The 22438-nt window shown below is 46.4% G+C and overlaps 1 protein-coding gene across 1 annotated transcript in view; it reads left to right on the top strand.

Moving 5' to 3' along the window:
- NT5DC2 (5'-nucleotidase domain containing 2) overlaps positions 1–22437 on the top strand; it is a gene marked incomplete at its 3' end in the record, with an annotated part of 28410 nt that extends 5973 nt beyond the window's left edge. The window contains exons 2-14 of the mRNA XM_009321849.1: positions 1845–2029; positions 2832–2906; positions 4857–4912; positions 6653–6746; positions 10533–10661; positions 13918–13978; positions 14641–14743; positions 15253–15354; positions 17153–17234; positions 20831–20917; positions 21406–21546; positions 21781–21845; positions 22344–22437. Coding sequence (XP_009320124.1) covers positions 1845–2029; positions 2832–2906; positions 4857–4912; positions 6653–6746; positions 10533–10661; positions 13918–13978; positions 14641–14743; positions 15253–15354; positions 17153–17234; positions 20831–20917; positions 21406–21546; positions 21781–21845; positions 22344–22437 — 1274 coding nt within the window. The remainder of the gene's footprint in view (positions 1–1844; positions 2030–2831; positions 2907–4856; positions 4913–6652; positions 6747–10532; positions 10662–13917; positions 13979–14640; positions 14744–15252; positions 15355–17152; positions 17235–20830; positions 20918–21405; positions 21547–21780; positions 21846–22343) is intronic.
- Position 22438: the final 1 nt, after the last annotated feature.

The following is a 22438-nucleotide window of genomic DNA, read 5'->3' as shown; positions in this document are numbered from 1 at the left end:
GAAAAATAACACCCTGCAAATCCCAGTGTATGCTTAGAAAAAGATCTTCCCACAAGTTATCTGGAGGTAAGGACAGGAAGTTGAGCACTGTTTGTTTATGGTGCAGAGAGCATTTATGATGAGAGGATGAAAGTTGTGATCATCTGAATCCTATTTACGTTTCCCATCTTTTAAAATCCCAGTGGAAGGTATTCCAATTGCGTTCACCCTCTTCAGCCTCTTCCAGGAACTTTGCCACCAGCAGAGTCACTGAAAGAGGGCTCTTGTTCCTGCTGTGTAGCCAGTAAGTCAGCCCTACCTTAAAATACTGCTTTCTTTTCTAGTAGTTACTCTCTAGTTGATCTGGTGAAATGTGTTTGAAGGGCAAAGGAAAGCAAGTTAGGAGAGAGGGATAGGTATGTTTTGTAATGCATCTCTCCCCTGAAAAATAAGTATTATGATATATCTGAATCCTCTGTTTCTTCGGTCACCTCTTGGGATTAGTGCTCGCAAATGTACTTTGGACTTTTACCTAAATTCTGTAATCTTTCTGGACAAAGTCTTTATTGGGAATGGCTGGTATTTCTTTCTAATAATATTTTTTTTGTTCTAGATTCAGATGAAACTTGGTTTTATAGCAAGGAAGCACTAAAGAACTGGCACAGGGGTTCTTGCTAAAAGCCAAAAGTTAAGGTAGGAAGGGAAAGAAAAAATCCTACCTGCTGATGCTGTGTAGGATCTGGAAAATGTCTGCACTTTTCCTGTCATTCAAAGAGAACGTTAGCTGTCTTTGAGGGGGGGAGTAAATGTCTCCTTCCCCTCTCTGTCCCCCCGTGTGGATGTGACTAGGCAACCTACTACAGGGAACTATTTTTATTGCTCTTTCTCATCTTGCAATGGACAGCTCTTGTGGGGCGGGAAGCCTGGGGAGGGTCTGTTCCTGTCTCTCCCATTGTAGTGCAGCTAAAGCTCTCCGCTCTCTAGACTAGCTCTGAAAAAGGATATACAGGTATATCCTGCTAGGTCGCTTAACCCCCATTTTCCCAGTGGTCTGGGGAGCAAAGTGTTATTCACAAGCATCTTGAACAGTAACCCTGTTTTGAAGTGACAAACCACATGCAAGGACTGAGCTGTTTCCACAGCTGTTTATCAGAGGAAAGCAGATAACTTGTTGCTATCAGCATTACGTGCTCCAAGAGCGTAGCTTAATGTGGGTTTTTTTTTACATTTTGTTGGTGCTTGTACAAAACCTTGTTTTATCCTGCCCATTAATAATAATAATAATAATAATAATTTAAAAAGCCCTAACGGTACCTGCAGGGTTGGTCTGTGAAGTCTGGCTGCTTCTGTGAGGAAAAAATGCCAAAAGGCAAACCTCAAAATTCCTAATTTGAAGTAATCTAGATTTCTCAAAGAGGAGAGTTAGCCTGTTTGTCTTGCTCAATTTTTAAGTGAGGGGCGCATGTTTTTCTTGTGATATATTGCAGCTACCTTTCACGTTAGCAAGCCTGCTGAAAATGCAGCTGCTGTGAGCTAGAAATTTGACACTTCAAAGTCTCGGATCTGCTTTGCTTCATGTAGGCCAGAGACCCGAGGACATTGTTTTGCAGCTTCCTGACACAAAAGGTCAGTCTTACTGTGAAAATGGTTAGCACCATCACCAGACACAGCCAGAGGTTTCACAGTGTGCTTTTTCACGGGGAGGGTTATTTGAGTGGGTTAATGGCAGCAGTCTTTGACAGCGGCACTGTGCTCCTCTTCTGCTGCTGTGAGGTACTTCCAGCTGCTGTCAGGTCCAGAACAAAAAGTTGAAATTTCAGTGATCCTCTCAGTTTCTCTAACCTCTCCCCTTTCCCTTCTCTTAGATCTCCTTCCACCAGGAGTCTGCAATCTCCTCAACCCAGCCGCTATCTACGCTAACAATGAGATCAGCCTGGGAGATGTTGAGATATATGGCTTTGACTACGATTACACATTAGCACAGTATTCTAATTTACTACACTCTATGATTTTCAACACTGCCAGAGACATCCTAATAGAACAATTCAAGGTAATGATGTGCTAAGAATTTCCACTCAATTAAGCTTACTGCTGTCTTTGCGACACCCCAGACGTGCTTGCAAAATGCCACATTGTGCACATGTATCAATTAGTTGTTTCATTGAGATAAATTTTATGTTTCACAATCTTTGATTGCAGAAGTTTTGCCTGTATGTGGAATTAATTTCCTTTGAGACAATTTACCGTGCTCTACATTCCTGAGGTTTTATAAATATGGAGCGGGAACCTTAGTCTAGAATGGTCTGGTCTGTTTTACCTAACTATGGAAATAATGCCTACAGAATCGCTGGTTCGAGGTACACATGGTGGATAAACATGGACCGTGGGCCAACACTGAAGCCGTACAGGACTTGACACGTGCAAGTCAATGTGGATGACGCTGTATAGCATATCCAATAATGGACACCCTGTTTGCAATAGACGACTAGTCTGTGTGTTTTCTTCTTGTCACGTCTTTCTTTTTAGAGGGGCTCTGCAGTGCCACTGCTTTGCCAAATATATGCATCGAATGGAGCTTACTAGAAGTGTCGTCACTGCCTGAGTGAATCTGTTACTTTTTCTCTAGTGTCCCTTACATGAGAGAAACTAATTTTGGGGATCCTGATTCTTTATGTCTTTCTCCATTCATCCAATTTCTTTGCTGAAGGGGCAAAATGAAGTGCACCTGTTCCTTGGTCAGCTTATGCCTGGGGTGAGACCACTAGGAGGACTAAGCCAGCTCAACAGGTGAAAGAATTTTGTTGATAACCCAATGCTTATGCCTCTAACGATGTCGCTGTCTGTCTTCCCAGTATCCAGAAGGGCTTGGGAAGTATGACTACATTCCAGGGTTTGCCATACGTGGACTTCACTATGATGTACAAAAGGTAAGCTGTACAGAGTTCAGTCTTCTGGGCTTTGTCTTCCATTGGGTTATGTTTTTGGTGGAAATACTTTCTGTCATTGCTTACAATACCGTCGATCACCACACTATCAATGAAATACATAGTCCGGGTGGCTGTGCTTTTCATTGCGAGGGTTCTTCTTGCTTATAAACCTTCCAAGGGAAAGATGTCTTTTGTGTTTGCAAAGCCTCTAGCAGAATGGGACGTTCTAGCAAAGACCTCTGGTAAATAGCCTTGCCAATTTAAAAGTCAGTTAATTCCACAAGCTTATTAATAAAAAAACCTCAGCTTGTTTGTGTGATCATTTCTGTCTTTCAGGAAATTTAAACAAACCTCAATCCTGCATCTACAAGTACTTGCCAGGAGCAGAGGCATTATGTCTTACTCTAATAATAGAAATGACTTGTCAGGAGAACCTTTAGGAAGCCTTCCCCACCCCCCACTCCGAATAATAGGACTGCTTGGAAAAAGATCCAAGCTACTTGAGATGCATGCTTCTTAGAAGCACAGGCAAGCAAAGTGCAAGCATTAGCTTTAACCCTTTTCAGTACTTTGGATGGATTCCCTGAAAGCCTGATGCCCAGTGATGTAATGCTGGCTGCTGCAGCCAGGCAGTCAGGTGGGAGCAGAGCAGAGAAAGTTGTTTCACCCTAGTAGCTTTTCTTATGTTGAGCTTTGAGCAAATTCAGGGAAGCAGGCGGTACAGGCTGGAGTCTGCATGCGGATCTCCAGCAGTGGGGGGCGGGGGGGGGAGAGAGAATGAAGAAAAAAAACTATATAGAGTATTCCTGTGTCTTTTGTCCTAACTGAGGTGACAGCGTGGCAGCAGACCGCTCATGCCTCTGACTTTACCAAGTAAGAAGTAGATCTGTGAGAAACTGAAGTTTCTTTCTCTGTTTAAATCTCTGGCTGATAGATCAGAGGAACACAGAGGCGACTAGCCTAGCCAAGCAAAGCGCCCTTCGAGTGAGTAGGTGAGAACTCTATTTTCTCAGGGTCAGAGTTTGCAAAACATATGAAAAACTGGGTAGTGCCTCTCTAAGTAAATCTTTCAGCATATTTGCCTGCACTCCTCACAAACTAGTGGGAGGTCTGCCCACGGTGTAACAAGCTGCACTAATATGGTGTCATGATAAAAGAAGGTGCCTGAAGGTTGTGAATGCTCTATGGAATCAATTACCTTGCACTGTGGTAGAAACAGCACAAATAGTTTGATGCTGTGTCCTTATTCGAGTTGCAGAGTGATGTGGGTTTAGTGTGAGGCTGCTTTCTATGCCTTGAGAACTTGTGTTATGGCTTCAGAATGATGGATGGAGGAGAAGGGATGACTCCTGAATAGGGGAGTCTGATACAAAAAATGCAAAGAAATCTCTAATGTTACCAGCCTGGTGTGCTCATCTTTGATGTGAACATCTTTGCTTAAATGTCTATTGGGTAGGGGAAGAAGTGGTGGAGGGGAGGGCTCTTGTGTAAAGAAAATGACTGGGTGCAGCTGCGCTCTAAACCAAAACTTGCCCACTTAGTTCTGCTTAAGATAAATGTGAGGAGAAATAGATCTCTTGTGCACACAAAGCTCCTTTGGAATGTGTGTGCTTTTGGAAGGGAGATAAGAAGAGACTGTCTGAGTCACAGAAACATTGTTCTCTCCATTTTTCACCTGCATCCCTGTCCACTAACTTTGGAGCGTAACAGACAGTGGTATTTTGGCCCATAGAAAGATGGTCTTTTGCCAGAGGGGCCAATAAAAAGCCACAGTATGAATAAGTGTGTGTAAAAGTGGCTGGGGAGTAAGTGCAGCTTAAAGTACATAGACCTGGGATGTTTATGTTGAGTTTTATTTTCTAAAGTCATTTATGTGGAACTTGAAAGTTAAATAAGGTTTCAGTGTAAACCTACCCAATTCTAACAGTAAATATCTATCCCTTATCACAGAGTCTTCTGATGAAGATCGATGCTTTCCATTATGTCCAGCTGGGGACGGCATATAGGTCTGTCAGTTCTGAAAATCATTTTCTAAATACCCATATATGCAAAGGTGGATTACTAAATCTGAGTGTATGTTCATGGCATATGGGGTTTTTTTTTGAGCAGAGCACAGTCTTGTCTGGCTTATCCTGTTTGCACTTGCTTCAAATGCTTACCTGGCATATAATTGCAGGGAGTTATTTTTCTCAAGCGTTTCAAGCCAAGTGTGGGTGGGAAGACCTGGAGCTTTTCCTAATGGTTAACAACACATCTGGTCACGTACTCTGCGTGATGTCTGACTTGCAGCTACAGCCTATCTGGATTAACATCTGTGAGCAAATGGTGCAACTAGGAAAGGACTCTGTACATGGTCCACATATGGGCCTGTCTTCTCCAGGCAGGAGTGTATCCCAGCAGTGGTCTGCTGTGCCTTGCCACAAAGCTAAGAGGAGAGTGGTCTGGATGTGCAAATAAAATCTTAAAGCAGTGCAGACGTGTCAATAAACTAATGGTGCACCAGAATCTGGGCTCAGTCTAAGGCCTCGGTTATCCTGTTTTTCCTTCTCTTCTGTTGTTCTCCAAGGAGAGCTGGGTGTGCTTTGGAATAAGTGGCCGAAACAGTGCAGAGCAAACTTTTCTCCAAAAAGTTGTGAGACTGGGAGAAAACCTTGCCCCAGAGTGGAATGGGGTTGGTGTGTAAGAAGTAGTAATTCATAGGTATCGGTAGCAAAACTCCTGTAAATCTGTGTTGTATTTCCTGAGCATGGAAGCAAATGTTGGGGTTTTTTTCTTGAACTCTGCCCTTTTGCTGTTAAGCTTCAGTTACAGTAAACACTCTAAGAATATTAAGAAGGGAGTTTCATAATCAGAGAGAATTGGCTTCTTTTAGTGCTAGCTTCTGGGGGGGTGGGAACGAGGGGTTGGTACTGCCCCATACTTCACTTCAGCTTCATAAAGAGACTTTTAGCTAAAACGCATTTAAACTTTTTTCCCTATTATCTGTTTATAGCTATCCTTCTTGAAGTATCATTTTCCTGAACTGTCCTTCGCTTTTGAGTACAACTGAGGCAACTTTTAACTTCTCAGAGGCTGTAACATGATTGAATAGGAAAGGAGAAAGGGAAAGTTGCTGACTGCTTGAGTAAACAGGCATCAAAAATTGTGCAAGAGGCAAAACCTGCAGCGGTCAGATAACCTGATGTTCACGAATGGTACAGCTCATAGCCATAGCTGCGATTACGGTGTTTTGGGGAAAAACAGTGATCTCTGTTGAATGGTCTTAGCGAAGAACTTGTTTTGCTTAGGAAAACTGAATAGGAAGGAAACCTCATTTTCAGAAAGCTCTTTTCCTACACCTTTGCATTTAACGGTGATATACCTCGTGGAAGCAACCTCTCCAAACCTACAGTTACCCAGTGCTGTCAAAGTCAGGTCGTGGGGCCGATTTGCTGGGGCAGTCCCATCAGCAGATTGACAGCATACAGAGGGAAGCCTCTGTCTGAAATCTCTGCTGGAATGTGGATAAAGCCCCTCAATTAACTTGAAGGAGCAAACAAGGTATCTGAAGAGTGTCTCGGCAAAGACTGTATGTGAATCTTAAGAAACCATGGAGCTGTCAGGCTCTCTCGCTATCTCTTTTGTGCGAGAGAAATTTGTGAGTTTTAGAAAGGAGCCTGTTTGTCCCATCTTCTCTTTCTCTGCAGTTTGTAGCTCTGTGCAGCCTGGTGATTATTGACAAACTATTTCTGTTGTTTTGTGTCTAGAGGGCTCAAACCAGTGCCTGATGAAGAGGTAATCGAACTGTACGGTGGTACGCAGCACATCCCCCTGTACCAGATGAGTGACTTCTATGGCAAGGTATTGTAAGCCCTTTACTGCTATGATGCAGCAGCTCTTTTAACAGCTAGGAAAACAGAGTGAATTGTATGAGCATGTAAATGACTGCAGCCTCCCTTGGACTCAGAAAGGCTCAGTCCCTAGTGAGCTGCAGTGTGTGTTTTTGTTCTAGTGGGAGTTTGCCCCAGAGGTTATTTAGCAGTTTAGCATGTGAAAGCCATCTGCGAAGCATTCCTAAACACCAGGGCTATTGGCCTAGAGCTGAATGGCTCTGGAGACTGATAGGAAGATGTTTCCTGCTTGTTCCTTGGCCAAATCTAGCTCCAAAGCTACCAGGGCAGCCTGCAGTGATGGTGTTTGCAGTGAGTTGTGTGGGAGGGTGTGTGTGTGTGTAGCAGCAGGGTGCTTGCAATGCCTTTCTCTCTTTGGTTTTGGGTAGGGTTTTCTTCCTTCATGGAAGGGATCCCCCTCCACAACCTCTTCATACCTACTCAGTGGATATTATTCACAGGGTTGGCATCCATGAGTGTTGGGGGTTTTTTGGGGGTTTTTTTAGGCAGAAAAGCTTACTGTCACAGTAAATGACTGAAATTCTGTCTGTAGGAGCTGTAGAAATCCTTTGGTTGCCTGAACTAGAGGAAGTCAGGAGAGATTTTTCTTCCTCAATTGTCTAGTGTGGTGCAGTGGGCAAGCAGGGCCGTTCACATCCCTTTCCCCCGAGAACTGCTTTGTTTCTTGCCCTTTGTTAGTTCAGTTGCTTTAGGGGAAGCTGGAAGGAGAAGAGCAGGCTTCCTCTGGTAATACCCCTTTGACTGCTGTGTGAAGTCTCCAGCAATGTCACTTTTTGATTTCTCTCTCTCTCTTGGGAACAATTAATCTGAGTGGTTGCTTTCTGGATAAGTATATACTCTGTTAATAGCTCAGTGTTGTTTCCAGCTTTGAAATAGGATGATTCTGTTTAGAATTTGATATCTGTCTGTAAACTGCACTCGATTAGCCTCCTGCTGTGCAACTCTCCTCACTCCTGGCACACTTGAGATGATTTCACCTTTCATTTTAAATAATTGTAAACGTGAAATCTGCTTTGAGTTGTGGCCTTTTGTAGGACCATGTGCTCATGCCAGGGTGCCTTTCTGTGCTGCTTTGTACGTACCAGATGTTTTCTTCTTTCCTGTAGTTAGTATTGAAAAATTTGGTATAACATTTGGCCATAGAAGTAGGGATAGCAGCTTATTCTTTGCAAAGAGGTGAATCTCCTTTCCTAATAATGTCATGAACTCCATAAACTAATAGGTGGATCCGAAAGAGAACAAAAGTATATACAACTAATGACATTTGCATCCAGCAATGTCTGCTCAACCTGTGCCACTAACACATTAGTGGGAAAGCATCTGGGTTAAGATGACTGCTGGTGTGAGCAGGTGCAATGCAATTGGTGTGGAGTGAGGCTTTAGCAGGGGTCTTTGACCTTGTCCTCCTTAGTCTGCCATGCTGATGTTGCTACCTGTACGGGTAACAGGAAGGTCTGCTGGGTCAGTGATTCCAGGCAGCAAGGCATAAGACAAGCGGGACTGATCTAGCTGAAGCGTGTAAATATTCTCCCTTAAGGGTTTTCTTGATCCTTTGTTGGCAAGGGTGTGCGGACAGGTGCTGGGATCCCAACACCTGCAGTAGGTAGGCACAGATCTCGCCCAGGGTTAGACAACGCAACTAGTGTGGCTTTTGCTGGCAGGACTAGTGCTGACCTGTAATGAAGGTGGGGAAGTTACGGGCGTTGTGGAAAAAGCATACGTAGCATTCTTTCTAAAACTATGGTCCAGTTTTCATCCCGACTTGTGTTAATATGTCTGCTATAAGGAAGTTGAGGCCACTAAAGGGAGGGGGGGAAGCTGGACTTGCCTTGTAGGATGATGGCATAAGGCACAAAAACAAAATCAGAGTTGCCTACCTATGAGGTAGGTCTTTGCTGTTAATATTGAACATTTAACTGTCTCCTCTATGCTTAAGTTCTTGGTGGGACAGGTCATTGCTCTGTTGCACTCTGCTAAATCCCATACTGACTGATTTCAGTAGGAACTGCCTGTCTGTGTCCCTCTTGCTTCTTTCCCAGAATCCCTGAACAGGAAAAAAAGGTGGGGGATGTTTTCAGGAAATTTTGGTTTTGCTAGTGGGAGAAATGTTCCCTTAGCAACCACACATCAAAATGGACAAAAATCCATTGAAAAGATTCAGCGAGTATCGCTAAGCAGCACCACGGTCTGCGATACGTGGCCCAAACCAGAGGGTGTTCTTTGTGTTCTCTTCTGCTGTAGGTCAAGTCGTCCTGTGCTGGATGGATGGGTAGAAATTGTATAACCCTCAGCACACCAACTAGCTTTTGATTGCAGCATTTTTTGGTAACAGACTTCAGGCAAAATGCTGTTTGTTATTCCTTTGCCCTTTTGCATCTTCTTTCTTGACCCCAATTTGTGTTGTCCCGATATTGCCTTTAGATAGTGCTGCAAACAGAGTGCTAGTCTCTTGTTCTACCCTTGTAAGACCAGACTAAATGGGAGATGTTACTGTTGTTACATCCTGACATGACAGTGGCACATGTTTGTCATTAGGCAGCATGTGCCCTCTTGTCAGCTTCCACCATGTGTACCTTCTGTGATCTTTAAGATGCTGCTTTCATGTCTGTCTTTCACATAGCTATAATAAATGCCTTCTGATGTGGACCAGTTGCAACTAGAGAGTTGCAACTTTGCGGCCGTCAGTCATGGATTGCTCAAAGCTCACATGCACAGGCATGATGTGACTGGATTGCCAGGACATCTCTGGTGACTGGGTTCATTGAGGGGTCTGTGTACTTCCCAAATTGCTTTTCATGTACAAGACCTTAGTAACGGTTCCCTTGGCTGATCTGGCACTTCAGCGATGAAAGACAAAAAAAATTGATTCCAGCTTCAGCTTGCCAGTGAGACTTACCATAGTCCTCTGCACAGGTGGTACATACTGAATAAACAAGCTTTATTTTATTGGAAGGCCTCTCTGGAGCCAAAGTTGGCTGTCGACCTGCTGATAGGTTTGTGATTGATAGGCAACAAAAACAGTAAACGTATGGAAGAGCTGCAACCTTGCCTAATGCAAGGTGAGTTATTCCTTGGGCAGGATTTAATCGTCCATTTCCACTTGACTGCTGGGTGGGTTGAAGTTCTTTTTCTTCTTCGTTGTGCCCACTCTGGGTTTTCTGTAGCGACTCAAGGACAGGCAGGCATTGACAAACTGCTTGTTGGAGCGATTCTTGCATTGCTGTGTGAAACCTCACTGGAATGTGGTTACAGCAGCTTTGGTGCCCATGTGTCCCATGTCACAGCCTGGTTTAGATGAGCAATGGGGCACCTCCAGCAAGGGCCATAGCTGCTTCTGTAGCAGAGCATTGTCTCTTGGCACCTGTGGTAATGCCAAGAGGCCAGGTGGGAAGTAGAGGGCATGGGGTTGAAAAAAAAGTTAGTGTCTAGGACTGACTCCCCGCTTCTTCCACCCTCACCCCGTGGTGTTAATGATGTTGGGTTTGTTTAATGATTTCTGTGAAGGAGAAGCCCCTCTCTTGTCAAGTGTTAATGCATTAGGTTAGTGTTTTGGTTGAGAAGAGGTTGAGAGGGTACTTGCTGAGTGGCTGGGACTTTCCGCATTAGTGTTTTTCTTTTTGTTAGCCTGGAATGTCTTCCAGATGGTACTGGGAGATACGACTTTGTTTGTTGGCTTTGCTTTTTTTTTTTTTAAAGTATTTTTTGTTTAATGTCTCCTTCATTTTTTGCTTTCCAGGGTCCATCACTTAAGCAGTTTATGGACATTTTTTCTCTTCCTGAAATGACGCTGCTCTCTTCAGTCATTGATTACTTCATAACTCATGGCATTGAGTTTGACCAGGTGCATCTTTACAAGGATATATCTGTAAGTAAAATGTCAACTGCCCCATAGCTCATACCACATCAGAATTGCGAGCTCTTTGGCTTGTTAGCACCGGTGAGCTCTGCAGTGCCCAAACCTAAGGGGCTGTTAGTGAGTAGCCTAATATGACAGTGTTGTTGCCCCTTTAGATGAAAGCATTACCAGGGAATATTCAAAGCTGTGTTTTCAGAACGTGTTAGGTTTCTGTCTGTACTACAGAGTTGGTGTTGCTGTACATTATCTCTTGCAGGAGTGCCTAGGCTGGTTAGGCTGAAGGTCCTTCTATGGGAAATATGTCACAAAGCTTGTGTAGATGTTTTCTGGTTCTGCAGAATTTTAAGCTCTGTGTTTTCCTGTTAATATTTCATTTTTCAGAGAGGCTTGGTCTGACCATGTACCAAACAATTTGCTTTACACAGTGATTTTTGTGAAACACCTGCCCTTGGCTGCTCTGAGAATCCACCCCTTCCCTTTGCAGCTACAGAGTAGTCTGATCCTTTTGGGGTGTTTTCCAGTGGGTGACTGTAGCCTTCAAGAGCCAGTTACTCCAAGGTGCTAACTGTGCCCTCCAGCTTCACTCCTGGCATTTGAAAGGGCTGCGTGGGATTATCAGCATTGTTAGGGGGTACTGTTTGACTTCTTAGTTAATGCTGTAGGCAAGATGTAAGTGCTTGAGATTGCTGCCCTGGGTGACTTTTGTTGACAGACAATGTGTCTTCCTTAGTAGGAATCGCATGCCTTTTTCCATGGAGAGGGGTTTTTGATTTCTACCTTATGGGAATCTTACGCTCATCCACTGGTAGCGGCCCATAGGTACACTCTTCAGTCTTTTTGTGAGGGAAATGGAGCCCACATCTGTGCTGCTTCTTTTGTGATAAGGATCCACCCTGTCAGCTTTGCTGCAGCCAAGGATTACAGCTTACCTTCTGACCTTCTGTTAGTGCTTGATAAGAACGTGCTAGCCAGTTTCCCACAAGACCTTAACATGTTTCTAAGGTGTTAGTTGTTGTAGTTGTTTTTGTTCTTGGAGTGGGGAAAATGGGAAGAGGGGATACAGCTGAATCCTGAGGCCTTTTGTCAAGAGTGTCTTCTGAACCTTCTTTGGAGGTCAAAATGGACTTGTTCCTAATGGAAATCTTGAAGGCAGGTGGGTGGTTGCCATAGCCTAATATGTACTCCATACAGGGTAAACAGTGTGCTCAAGGCCCAAAACTCCTGAGTGCTAATCCTGGCATTTGTCTTCGCATCCTTTGCTGAGGGATGTGGTTATTCCTGAGGAGTGACTGAGGTAGGCAGAGAAGAGAGCTCCAACAGAAAATCTGTGCCAATGCCTGACGTCTATACTGAAAAGGTGGGGACTGCCCTGTGTTCTCACCAGAGGAGTTCTTGCTTTTTTCTGTACAATGAGGATAAACAAACACTTTTGCAAAACTTATCCCTTTGCAGTATCCGAGTGCAAGCACAAAGCAATGGTTTGCGGACATGAGCACAGAGATCCTTCTGTGCCTGCACAGACAGGTGTCCGAGAGGACTTGCATAGCCCCAACTGTTACTACAACACAGGCTCACAGTGGATTAAGACGTGTCTAAACCTGACACTTCTGTAATTCTTAGTGGTAATCCTGATTGCAGCACTGTGTGTTTGGGAGCAGGTTGAGTGCTACAGACGCTGCACTGAGTCGAAAGGGCAGACCCTGAGGCAATGGTAAAGGTTGAAGCTGACATGTAAATCAAGTAGTCAGGTCACACCAGTTTGGTCGTTTCGTATTTGAGAGTAAGAACATACAGTTTACCCTGCTTTCCTTTGGAGGAGTTTTTGAGCCCTGTTTGACACCTCCCCAGACTACCAAGATTTTACCTGCAGGAACCTTATAGTTCTTCCCCTTTCTTTTTCTCTTTCTTTTTCTCTTTTCAGAAAGAATCTCTTTCTCCTCTGCAAAGGTAATTTTGACACAAATCCAAAGTGTTGCTTGCTTTTAGTGCCAGTGCTGGTCAAGAGAAAGTTGTTTTCTTGTTAGTGCTCTTGCTTTTTATTTGGTTTCTTTCCAATAAGGCAGTCTCTTGGTGAATGAGATGAGACCTCTGCCTTTTTATGATTCAAATGCACATGGTGAAAAGAGACTCCTAAAACTGTTTTGAAGAGGTGCCGCCTCCTCCTTCATCGTCCCTCATCTAAGTGGTACATTCTGGTTCTCTCCCAGCTTTGAAGGAAATGATTTTTGGGGTGGTGAGCAGGTTTCACCAGCGCTGCAGTGAGACCAGGTGACTGTGTGGTCTCGTGTGCAAGTGTCACTGTAGCAATGTCAGTGGCGAGTGTGGGAATCCAGTCTGAAAGGGAGACTCCCGAAGGAGCACACGTAGCGTAACAGTGATTTAAGAGTCCTGGGGAAAGGCAGCATTTGTTTACCTGTCTAAATTGGCGGGGATGAAAACAGTACTGTTAAAACAAGCATTTGCGTGTGCAAACGCTGCAAAGTGTGTTGTTGCTCTGGAAACAGTTTTGTGTGTCTGGCGTATCTCATTGGATGGAGACTTGGGAAGAGTCTCAGTTGGGTGTGTCCAAAAATGTGTTGCATCTTGGCCTCTGGCCTGGAAAATAGAGGATATTTGGATGCCCATGACAATATCTGTTTTAACTTGCCTCCCTCCTGAAAAGTGGGCAGCTCTCTTGGCAAAAAAACCCTCACCCTCCTAGTGGAAGCTTCTGCTCTGCCTGTGCCCACTGGCAGTCCGGGGCCAGGAGCTGTAGCCCTCCTTGGCTCGCGGGGAGCGTTTTGGAATCACAGATGCTCACCTCTACTGCTGTTCGCCTCAGCCATGCTCCTATCCTTTGGGTCACATTTGGCAGAGCTTCCACAGGCATAGGGAGGAAGAAAAGCCAGCTAGTGTCTGGGCCAGTATGGTTTTGGGGCAGTAAACGGTTTTGGAGTTGCACAGTCTTGATTGCCGTGGTAACAGTGTGTTAACATGTGCTGGTTTCCAAGAACAGGAAGGAAGCTGTGCTTTCATGGATAGGTTTTGAGCTTTTTCCCCTTGTACTGCATCAGCTGAGCTAGCCACTGTGTTCTTTTTGACATGTTGGTGAGCATTGCTGTACAAGGTCCTCTGCTTAGCATTAATGTAGCTTTTGTTCATTCAGCAAGAAGAGAGGATGTGTCATTACTGTGTTGGTCCTCAGTGGTGGCAATAGGTTTGCATGCTGGGAAGCAGTAATGACATATGTAAAACTGAAACTTTTTTTCCCTGCCCTTTTCTTTAGGATGCTATTAGAGATGTACATGTGAAAGGAGTGATGTACAAATGGATTGAAAAAGATCTGGGTGAGTTAAGTAGAGCTCTGGTGCCAAATCCATTTTGATGTGTCTCATACTACATGGCGTTCTGTGTAAGATGACTGTGTAGGCCCTACACGCAGTCACAGGAGTCAGGGGGACACAGAAATTAATGAAATACTTGACTGTGGCGTGCCTAAAGGCAGCTGAGGGGTAGAGTGGCATTAAGAACCAGGGGGTATTTAGGGTCAGGTGGAGGATCTATTTTAATGGAGGAAACGGCTATCTCATTGCATGTGTTTCTGTTTTCCTTCAGCCTGTAAGCAAGGGGTGATGGTCTTTGGCATGATGTAAACATGCAAAGACACCATCTGTGAAGGCTTCCTGGTCATTCAGGGGAAAGAAAGCTCCTGGTAGCAACATGGCCTGGAGCGGCTGTGCCTGTCCCTTGTGACGGTTTGGTATCAACCCTCTCTTTTTGCCAGCCTTTTCAGTTCCTCAGTCTTTCTCTTCCCTCTAGATGGGATTGATGAGGAAGGCCATTTTGTCACCATGGTGGTTTACTGCCTGCCTGCTTGAGGTGGATCTAACTCAGGCCTTTTGCGTCCCTATTGGCATAGGGGTTAGGTTTGTTTTTATTTTTAAAGAAATGTTGTCATGACTTATGCCAACATTTTTTGATTGATGATTTCTGTTTTATTCCGATATAGAACAGTATATTCTGCACGGGGATGAAATCTATGCTGTGCTAAACCGACTGGTGAACCATAAGAAGAAACTCTTCCTCATTACAAACAGTCCCTTTAGCTTTGTGTGAGTACCATTATTGCACGTCGATGGGTCACCATGGCACAGCAAGAGTTGTGCAGTGCGGTCTCTTCTGTGAGCATCTGAAAGTCGTACGCTAGAGGTTTTTGTGACAATAGGCATGAGAGCGCTCTCTGGGAACCGGTTGTGGTGAATGTTGCACCCCACAGTTCTCTCTGCACCATTGACTCTCACTTTTTGAAGAAGATATGAGGCTGTGGCTGGCTACAACGTTACAGAACTGCCACTTTGGATTACCTCTAGCAGCTTTTGCTGCATCACAGACTTCTCTGGATTTTCCCATGGTACAGGAGAAAGGGTGGGACAGCTTGAAACAGTCAAAGCACTACATTGATCCTCCATGCAATGAGACAGCCTTGGGGGATTCACAAATCTCTATGCTTTCTTCTCTATTACTGAAATGAGAGTAAATTTAGGACAGACTGTTGTAAAGGTGCAAAGTTGGGTGAAAAAGAGTACTGGATCTGTTAACTTTTCTGTTCCTTTGCCCTTAGGGACAAAGGAATGAAACACATGGTTGGCAAGAACTGGCGGGACTTATTCGACATGGTCATTGTGCAAGCTGACAAGCCCAACTTCTTCACTGATCGGCGGAAGTACGTGTCCTGGGGCAATACTGCACTGCTGCATGTGGGCCTGAGGTTTGGGTCCCCTTCCCTGGCGTAAACAGCTCCTTTTACCTTCCGAGAGAGTAGTGGTTTTCTAAGCATAATCTAGGTCCAGTAGGCATCCAGCCTACCGCTGCCCTCTCAGATACTCTCTTAGTCTGGGAATAAGTGGATGGAATGCCAAGCAGAAAGCACGTTTCCAAAATTGGCTGTCTTAAGCCTCATCAGTTTTGTTGTGGTCCGGGCTTAACTTAGATTTTTAGAGGTAATAATGTACTTAAGTATTTAGAAAGAAAAGAGGAGTGGAATGGTGTGTATGAGAGCTGGCCATTTCTTGGCTCTAGGTCTTGAGAGTGTGCCAAAACCTTTCCTTTTCTTGTTCCCCACAGTAAATATCTGTGTCGTTTGTTTTTTTGGTTTGGTTTTTTTTTAGTTACTGGATACATGCTGTTTGGTAATTGGCAGCTCTGGAAGCCTTTGTACGTGGCAGCTGGGTTTTGTGGTCAGTTAGGAGCTACCAAGGGACTAGCTGATAGGCAAGCTGCTGTCCTCACTTTGCTCTTTGGATTATTGGCTTTGGGAACTTGTGTCTGCTTTGTTGCCTCAACTTATGACTGACCAGGAATTACTGCCCTTGAGGGAGAGGTCTATTCTTTCCTCTTTATGTATTTTCTTCCCCTATTTCCCAGGCCACTAGCATAAACAGGAGAAAACCTATGAAATGGCTTTATAAGCTGTGCTGACCTTGTAAAGGTTTTCTTCATGGGATGTGGGTGAAGTGTCTCACAGATGTAGCCTGGAGCTATGATGATCTGGCCCTCTAGGAGATAAAACCTTACAGCTGCATGATGCCTAAGGTCCACTCATGTAGTGGGCCAGTGGAATGACAGGGCACATACATCCAAGGTGAGGGGAATTTCCTGATGGTGAGCTGTAGTGAACTGTGGAGTGTTTTTTCTGAGGGAAAATGCAGGTATGCACTGGAGACCACTCGTGGTTGAGGAGTCTCTTGTGCGGGTAGGCTCTAGAGTTCATGGTGGGAGGCTGGATTCTTCTGCCCTAAGGCAGCTCAGGATCATACAATACTTCTGGATGAGATCGTACTCTATTTGCAGCTTCATACCAAGGCTTTTGATCCCGGAGCTCAGTTTGGAACTTCTATCCCAAGAGGGAGCAGTGCTCCCATCAAGCATGAATGTTCATGGGGGTCAAGTAACTTAAGCCTTGTTTTGTTTCTTCTGTCCAAGTGGAAGGGAGCCAGGCAAGCCCTCAGGAACAACAGGAGCCAGCTTGGGTCAGCTTCTGAGATCAGCACTGAGACTGCTCTCCATCCACTCTGCAGACTGCTTTATCCAATTAAGACATTCCACAGTCTCTGTTGTGCTGCGGCGTAGCCAGGCTGGAACAGGACACAAAGTGTTTCATGGCAAAGCCTTCTTGGCTTTAGCGTTTCAGAGGGAGTCTTTATTATTATTATTTTCCTCTTCTCTGTATCTGAAGATACAGATGAAGCAAGATAAAGATACAGATGAAGCAAGAAGAGTTGTTAGGGGTATTGGCATGAAATGGTTACAGTCAGTGGAACCATTTTGAAAAGTTATTTCCCTCTGACACTTTCTCTTCCTGAGAAAATAGTGCAGAGGGCCCAGAAGGTCGCTTCTCACGTAGAGCTTTTATTACGAGTTGTTACACAGGTAAACAAGTTTTCCGATTCAAATGTTGTGGTTGCTGGGTGACAATCACCAAAAATCAAAAGAAGTTCACATCTCCCCCCTTTTTTTTCCAGACCTTTTCGAAAACTGGATGATAAAGGCTCACTGCAATGGGACAAAATAAACCAGCTGGAGAAAGGAAAGATCTACAAAGAGGTAAAGTGAATGGGTGTGTAAGGAGTATGAAGCAAGAGTCTGAAATGGTGGGAACTTAGAAGACACCTGCACTTTTGGAAGTCACTGGAAAAGCCTGGAAGTCACTGGAAAACAGGAAAATCTGCTTAGTCAGGGTGGGGAGAAACGCTGGGTTCTTCTGTAGGTCACTTGTGGGTGTTTGATGTTTGAAAAGTGAAAAATGGAAGTCCTTGAAAAGAGCGCCTGTGATAGTTAGAGGACATTTGTAAGAAGACATGCGCTAGGCTCTGTGTGCTGCGTTGGCTGGTGGCAACAAGAGATGCCCCCTGTCCATGTGCAGAGAGCTCTTGCTGGCCCGGTAGGACACTGTCCCCCCGAATGCTTTCAGCATGCCTCTGAAAAGTCTTTCAGCTTCTGCTGGGATGTAAGCATTAGAACAAAGAGTCTTTTCCTATATCGGAAAGCCCTTCCAAGGCCTGTGTTGCCTGTCTGTGTGCGATAAACCGACCTCTGAGGATGGTGAGAGATGCTTCATGACAGGTGTAGAAAAGGCTGCTCTCCTGGCAGTCACAGCTTTTTACAGTTGCAGGAGGCAGAGCTGAAATAAGGTGTAACAGAGCTGCCTGGTAGGAAAACTTTTTGCCTGCAGCTCTGAAAGTTTCCTACCCAGCTCTGTGGCGGTTATGCTGCAGAAAGGTATGTAACAGGAGTGATGTATTCCACCCAGCTCAACTGGGCTTGGCATTAGAGATGGAGGGACAGGGACAAGGGGGAAAAGGCAGAGCGGGGCCAGTTAACTGAGGGTGTTGGGTGCTTGCCTTTCTGCCCAGGAGGACCTGTGCTGAGTTATCTGTGCCAGGCTGAGTTTTTCCCTGCTGCTGCCCTGTTTGTGTGAGAAGGGGTAGTGGGGAAACATCGTCTGCATGTGTAGCAAGGGTCAGTGAATGCCTCCTGCCCCAGTGTACAATGAAACCTTCGCCCTAGGAGCTCTGTTCTGACATTGCCCAGTGTGCTGCACTGGACAAAGTGCAGCTTTCCTTTGGCTCTTCTGACATCCTGGTCCTGAAACTCTTGTCCTGGCTGGGCTCCCAAGAGCACGCTCGTTCAGGGTAAGAAGGCAGAGCTCTCTGCAATCTGATGTCTATGCAAAGATCTTCCACGCCTCAATCCAAATTGTCCTCCATAAGGTTGGAAAAGGTGGACTTGTAGAGGAGGGAATAGAGAAACAAGGGTGATCAAATAGGGTACAAAGCCTGGCTCCCGTCTCTCTCCCCTTCCTGAAGGACAAGCATGTCCAAAGGATAGGCTGTTACTCTGGTGAACTTGCTGCCTTGGGGTATTCTCCTTGCAGCTGGTCTGTCCCCTGAGAACAAGTTGCTTCTGGCTTTAGGACCGTTTGTTCTTGGTTATGTGAGGAGTCCAATCCCATGGGAAGAAACTGTTAGTGAGATTGCGGTCAAGTAGCTGGGACCTGACCTGCGGCAGAAAAGTAGGTCACGTCCTTGAGTAGTGCTGTTGGGAAGCCTCTGGCCTGGCTGGTGGCTCTGCCAAAGTGCTCTGCTAAGCATCCCATCCTCTGCCAAGAGCTAGGAGCTGGGAACGTGCAAGTAGAGCTCATACAAAGTTTCTCTCCCATGGGCAAACTTTCCCGGTGGGGTAGCAGCTCCCTCAGGAGAAAAGGTGCACCTCAGCCATGGGTTTATTGCTGAATTAAATCCTGCTCTTGGCCACCTACATCTTGTGGCCACTGGTTGCTCACCCAAGTGAATGGTGCATCGAGGAAAGGAAAAGATGAGGAAGGAGGGATGGGTAGGATTTTGGGCTCCTCTCCAGTTCTCCCCCACCACGACATTCATCTGACTGCATCAAGGTTGTTAGGCCTAACTGTGGTTCTTGGAATGTGACAGAGTGTGTACCCTGGTTGTAGTCCACCCCGTCCCCAGCATTTTTGGTTTCTTGGAGTGCCACAATATGCTTCTTTCTGGCAAGTGTTAGTGGCCATGGACCTTGCTGTGCTGGTGATGTTGCTAGAGGCCACTGAGCTGACTTGTTCCTGTCCCCTGAAGCACAGCTGTGGATATTTCATATGAACGGGACCTCAGGGTGTTTTGCACTGGGGATTGGGAAGTTCAGGTGATGGCCCTCTAGTCCCTCCTTTCTGATAGATGTGGTGTTTTCTGGTTGTGGCACGTACGTACTCGCATCCCTCCCCTAGTCTGCGATCTCAGGAGAGGAGGAGGACAGCCTGCTCCTGGAGGTCACGTAACAGGTCTGTGGCGGCCCAAGCGCAAGTTTCCTGGTTGTCAGGTCCACTATTGTTTGAGGTGACCAGAGCACAGCAAAAGGACCGTCCTCCTCCCAATGCTGTGGTCCATTTCCCTGCTCTGCCAGTGGCTTCCTGAGCAACCCTCAAGCGAGCAGAAGCAATGTCGTGTCCAGGAAATGCAGAGGCCTGCCTGGCCCTGTGTTTCTGTGCTGTTAAGGGAAGTCTGCACAGCTCCAGGGATGCTGCAGCAAGAGGAGGCCCAGCACTCTGGTTCTGGGCACCCTTTGCAGTGCATACAGCATGTTGCCAGTGGCCACATGCAGGGCTGCAGGCTGTTGTGGGAACTGGCTTGTGTTTGGGGGTTTTCTGTCCGGGCCAGTGCTGTGGGGCAGGCATGCTAGCTCTTCCCTGGCACTGGGGACTGGCTGGAGAGATTGCTGCCAAATGGCTCGCAAGTTTGCATTGATTGCTTGTGCTGGCACAGCCTAGTCTGCTGGCATTGATGGGGCCTTTTCCTTTCCTAGTGGGTTTTGTTTCCGTTGTGACTCACGTGGAAAACTTGTGTGGAGATGGAAGGGGAGGTCCCTGAAGTCTCTGTGTGCGGATGGATGTTTGGAAAGCCTTAAAAGCTGCTCTGTGCTGGCGCTTTGGGGGTTGGTTTGTTTTACTTAGCTGTGAATCTGCCCAAGCTGCCTGGCTTTTTGGCTTGGTTAAGCAGTTCCTGTGAACATGTGGGTGTTGTTAATCTTTCGGGTTGGGATGGTGGTCAATGACGGTAGAACAACCTCAAGAGCTCCTGACTCCGAAAGCCTTGCATGATGGTGCTCACCTTACCTCTGATGTACTCTGTGAGGCAAAATCATTATCACCTGAGCCCAACAACTTCTAAACCCAGAACACCTGGGATTCTTTCTGTCCATCACTCAGGCTTTTCTAATTTAGGTGTCTTTGACTTTTGGCCTCTAAACTGCCTCCTTTTGTTGCCTTTTTAGTCCATGTAGTCTTCTTGACTTGCTGTGCCCTAGAGCACAGAACTTCCCCTGAATTGCCGATTGGGTTTGGAAGAGTTTCTGCCTTATTCTGTAGCCTAAGAAAAGCTGAAGGATGTACAGGGCGGTTGTCACATGGGAAGAAAGTGAAATAGGGTGGGGAAGGACAGAAACCTCTGGGTTTGGATGGTGGGGGAGTGAGCAGGTTGACATCTCATGAGAGTGCTCACATCTGCATGCGGTAAGGTGGCACGTCCAGTTGCGTTGACAGCGCTGCTGGGGTAGCTGCCCGGTACCATGCGGTGAGGATGGAGGCATCTGGCCTGTAACCACGTTTCTCTCTGCGCTCCTTTTACTTGCAGGGTAACCTCTTTGATTTTCTGAGGCTGACGGGTTGGCGTGGGTCCAAAGTGCTCTACTTCGGCGACCATCTGTACAGTGACCTTGCGGTAAGTGGAAAGGTCTCTGCTCTCCAGTGAGGTGGGAGCAAGCCTGCGTGACTGTTGTGGTTGCAGCTGTGTTGGAGTGTAAGGCAGGGCCCTGATCCGAGTGCTCAGGTCTCTGCTATGCTGTGCTGGGTGCTACGCTGTGCTGGGTGCTCTGCAGGCTGTGACTGTCGGGGCACACACAGGACACACAAGCATCCCCACTCTGCTGTCAGGCAGAAGCAAGCAGTGGAGAAAGGGCTCCTGAAGTACTTTCTGTGGGTAAAGAACATCTGCTGGTCTGTGAATTTGAGAGCAGTTTCTAGGTGCTTCACGCACCTGATCCTGGTGACCAGGAGATGGCTGTTACTGGCATGACCTGGCATGGGCCATGGATGCCTGTCCCCTGAGAATCTATAATGGGAACAGACCACTCTTCTAGGAAACGGGGTTGTGTTTAGCTTTCAGTCTTTATGTTGAATTCTTGGTTGTTTTTTCACCCTGACCTCTAGGACCTCATGCTGCGTCACGGCTGGAGGACTGGAGCCATCGTTCCTGAACTGGAGACGGAGATTCGGATCATAAACACAGAGCAGTACATGCACTCTCTGACCTGGCAGCAGGCTCTGACGGGGCTGCTAGAGAGAATGCAGGTAAACAGCTCCTGTCTGAGCGAGACAGGTAATATGCAGCCTTCTGAGTCTGCGTTTTGGGCTTAGCATGGGAATCGGGGGATGTACCATCTTGCCTGTGTTCTCGAAAATATCTCACGCACCTCCTGGTGCAGTGGACTCGTGGGTTTGTGAGTTACAGTGGAAACCGGGGGGAGCTGAGGTGTGGCCTGCAGGACTGACGCAACGTGGTGCTTTCTGCTGTTGCCTTTGCAGATGTATCAGGATGCGGAGTCAAAGCAAGTATTGCTGGAGTGGATGAAGGAACGTCAGGAGATCAGGTGAGCGTTGTCCCCCTCACTCATGAGGTCTCTTAGGGGTTCCCAGGCCTGCACTAGGTCTGTTTTGTAACCTGTTTTGGGGACAGGGGTGCTGCAGCTGTTGGCCTGCGGTCCTCCCTGCTGTCACTTGTCTTGGGGGGGGCGGAAAGCAGTGGTGTAGTCCTGCATCCTGGGAGGTTGGACTGGTTTGAAGGCAGGGTGGGAGAGGGGAGGTGGTGTCACCCTGTGCTGGGGGGGTCTGCTGCTGCAGCTCCTGGCACTGGGGGTGGGTCCCTGCCCATAACAGGTACGGTAACAAGGAAGAGTAAGAGTGCATTGAATTTTCATCACAGTCTCACTGCACAGGGACTGGTCTGCATTGCAGCCTGGGTGGGAGGGTACTTAGGGTGATCCCAAAACCTCTTCTGGGAGTCGGGTGGCCCAGGGCTGAGGGATTGGAGAGGGTAGAATCTGTGACCATGGCCTTTTGTCTACAGTGCACCATCTCTTTCCTCTCAGGTCGCTGACGAAGAACCTGTTCAACCCCCAATTTGGAAGCATCTTCCGTACCTTCCACAACCCCACATACTTCTCTCGACGGCTGGTGCGGTTCT

The sequence above is a fragment of the Pygoscelis adeliae genome, unplaced genomic scaffold, assembly GCF_000699105.1.
Source record: "Pygoscelis adeliae isolate BGI_AS28 unplaced genomic scaffold, ASM69910v1 Scaffold94, whole genome shotgun sequence".
Classification (NCBI taxonomy): Eukaryota; Metazoa; Chordata; class Aves; order Sphenisciformes; family Spheniscidae; genus Pygoscelis; species Pygoscelis adeliae.
This window is presented reverse-complemented; position numbering and strand designations above follow the sequence as displayed.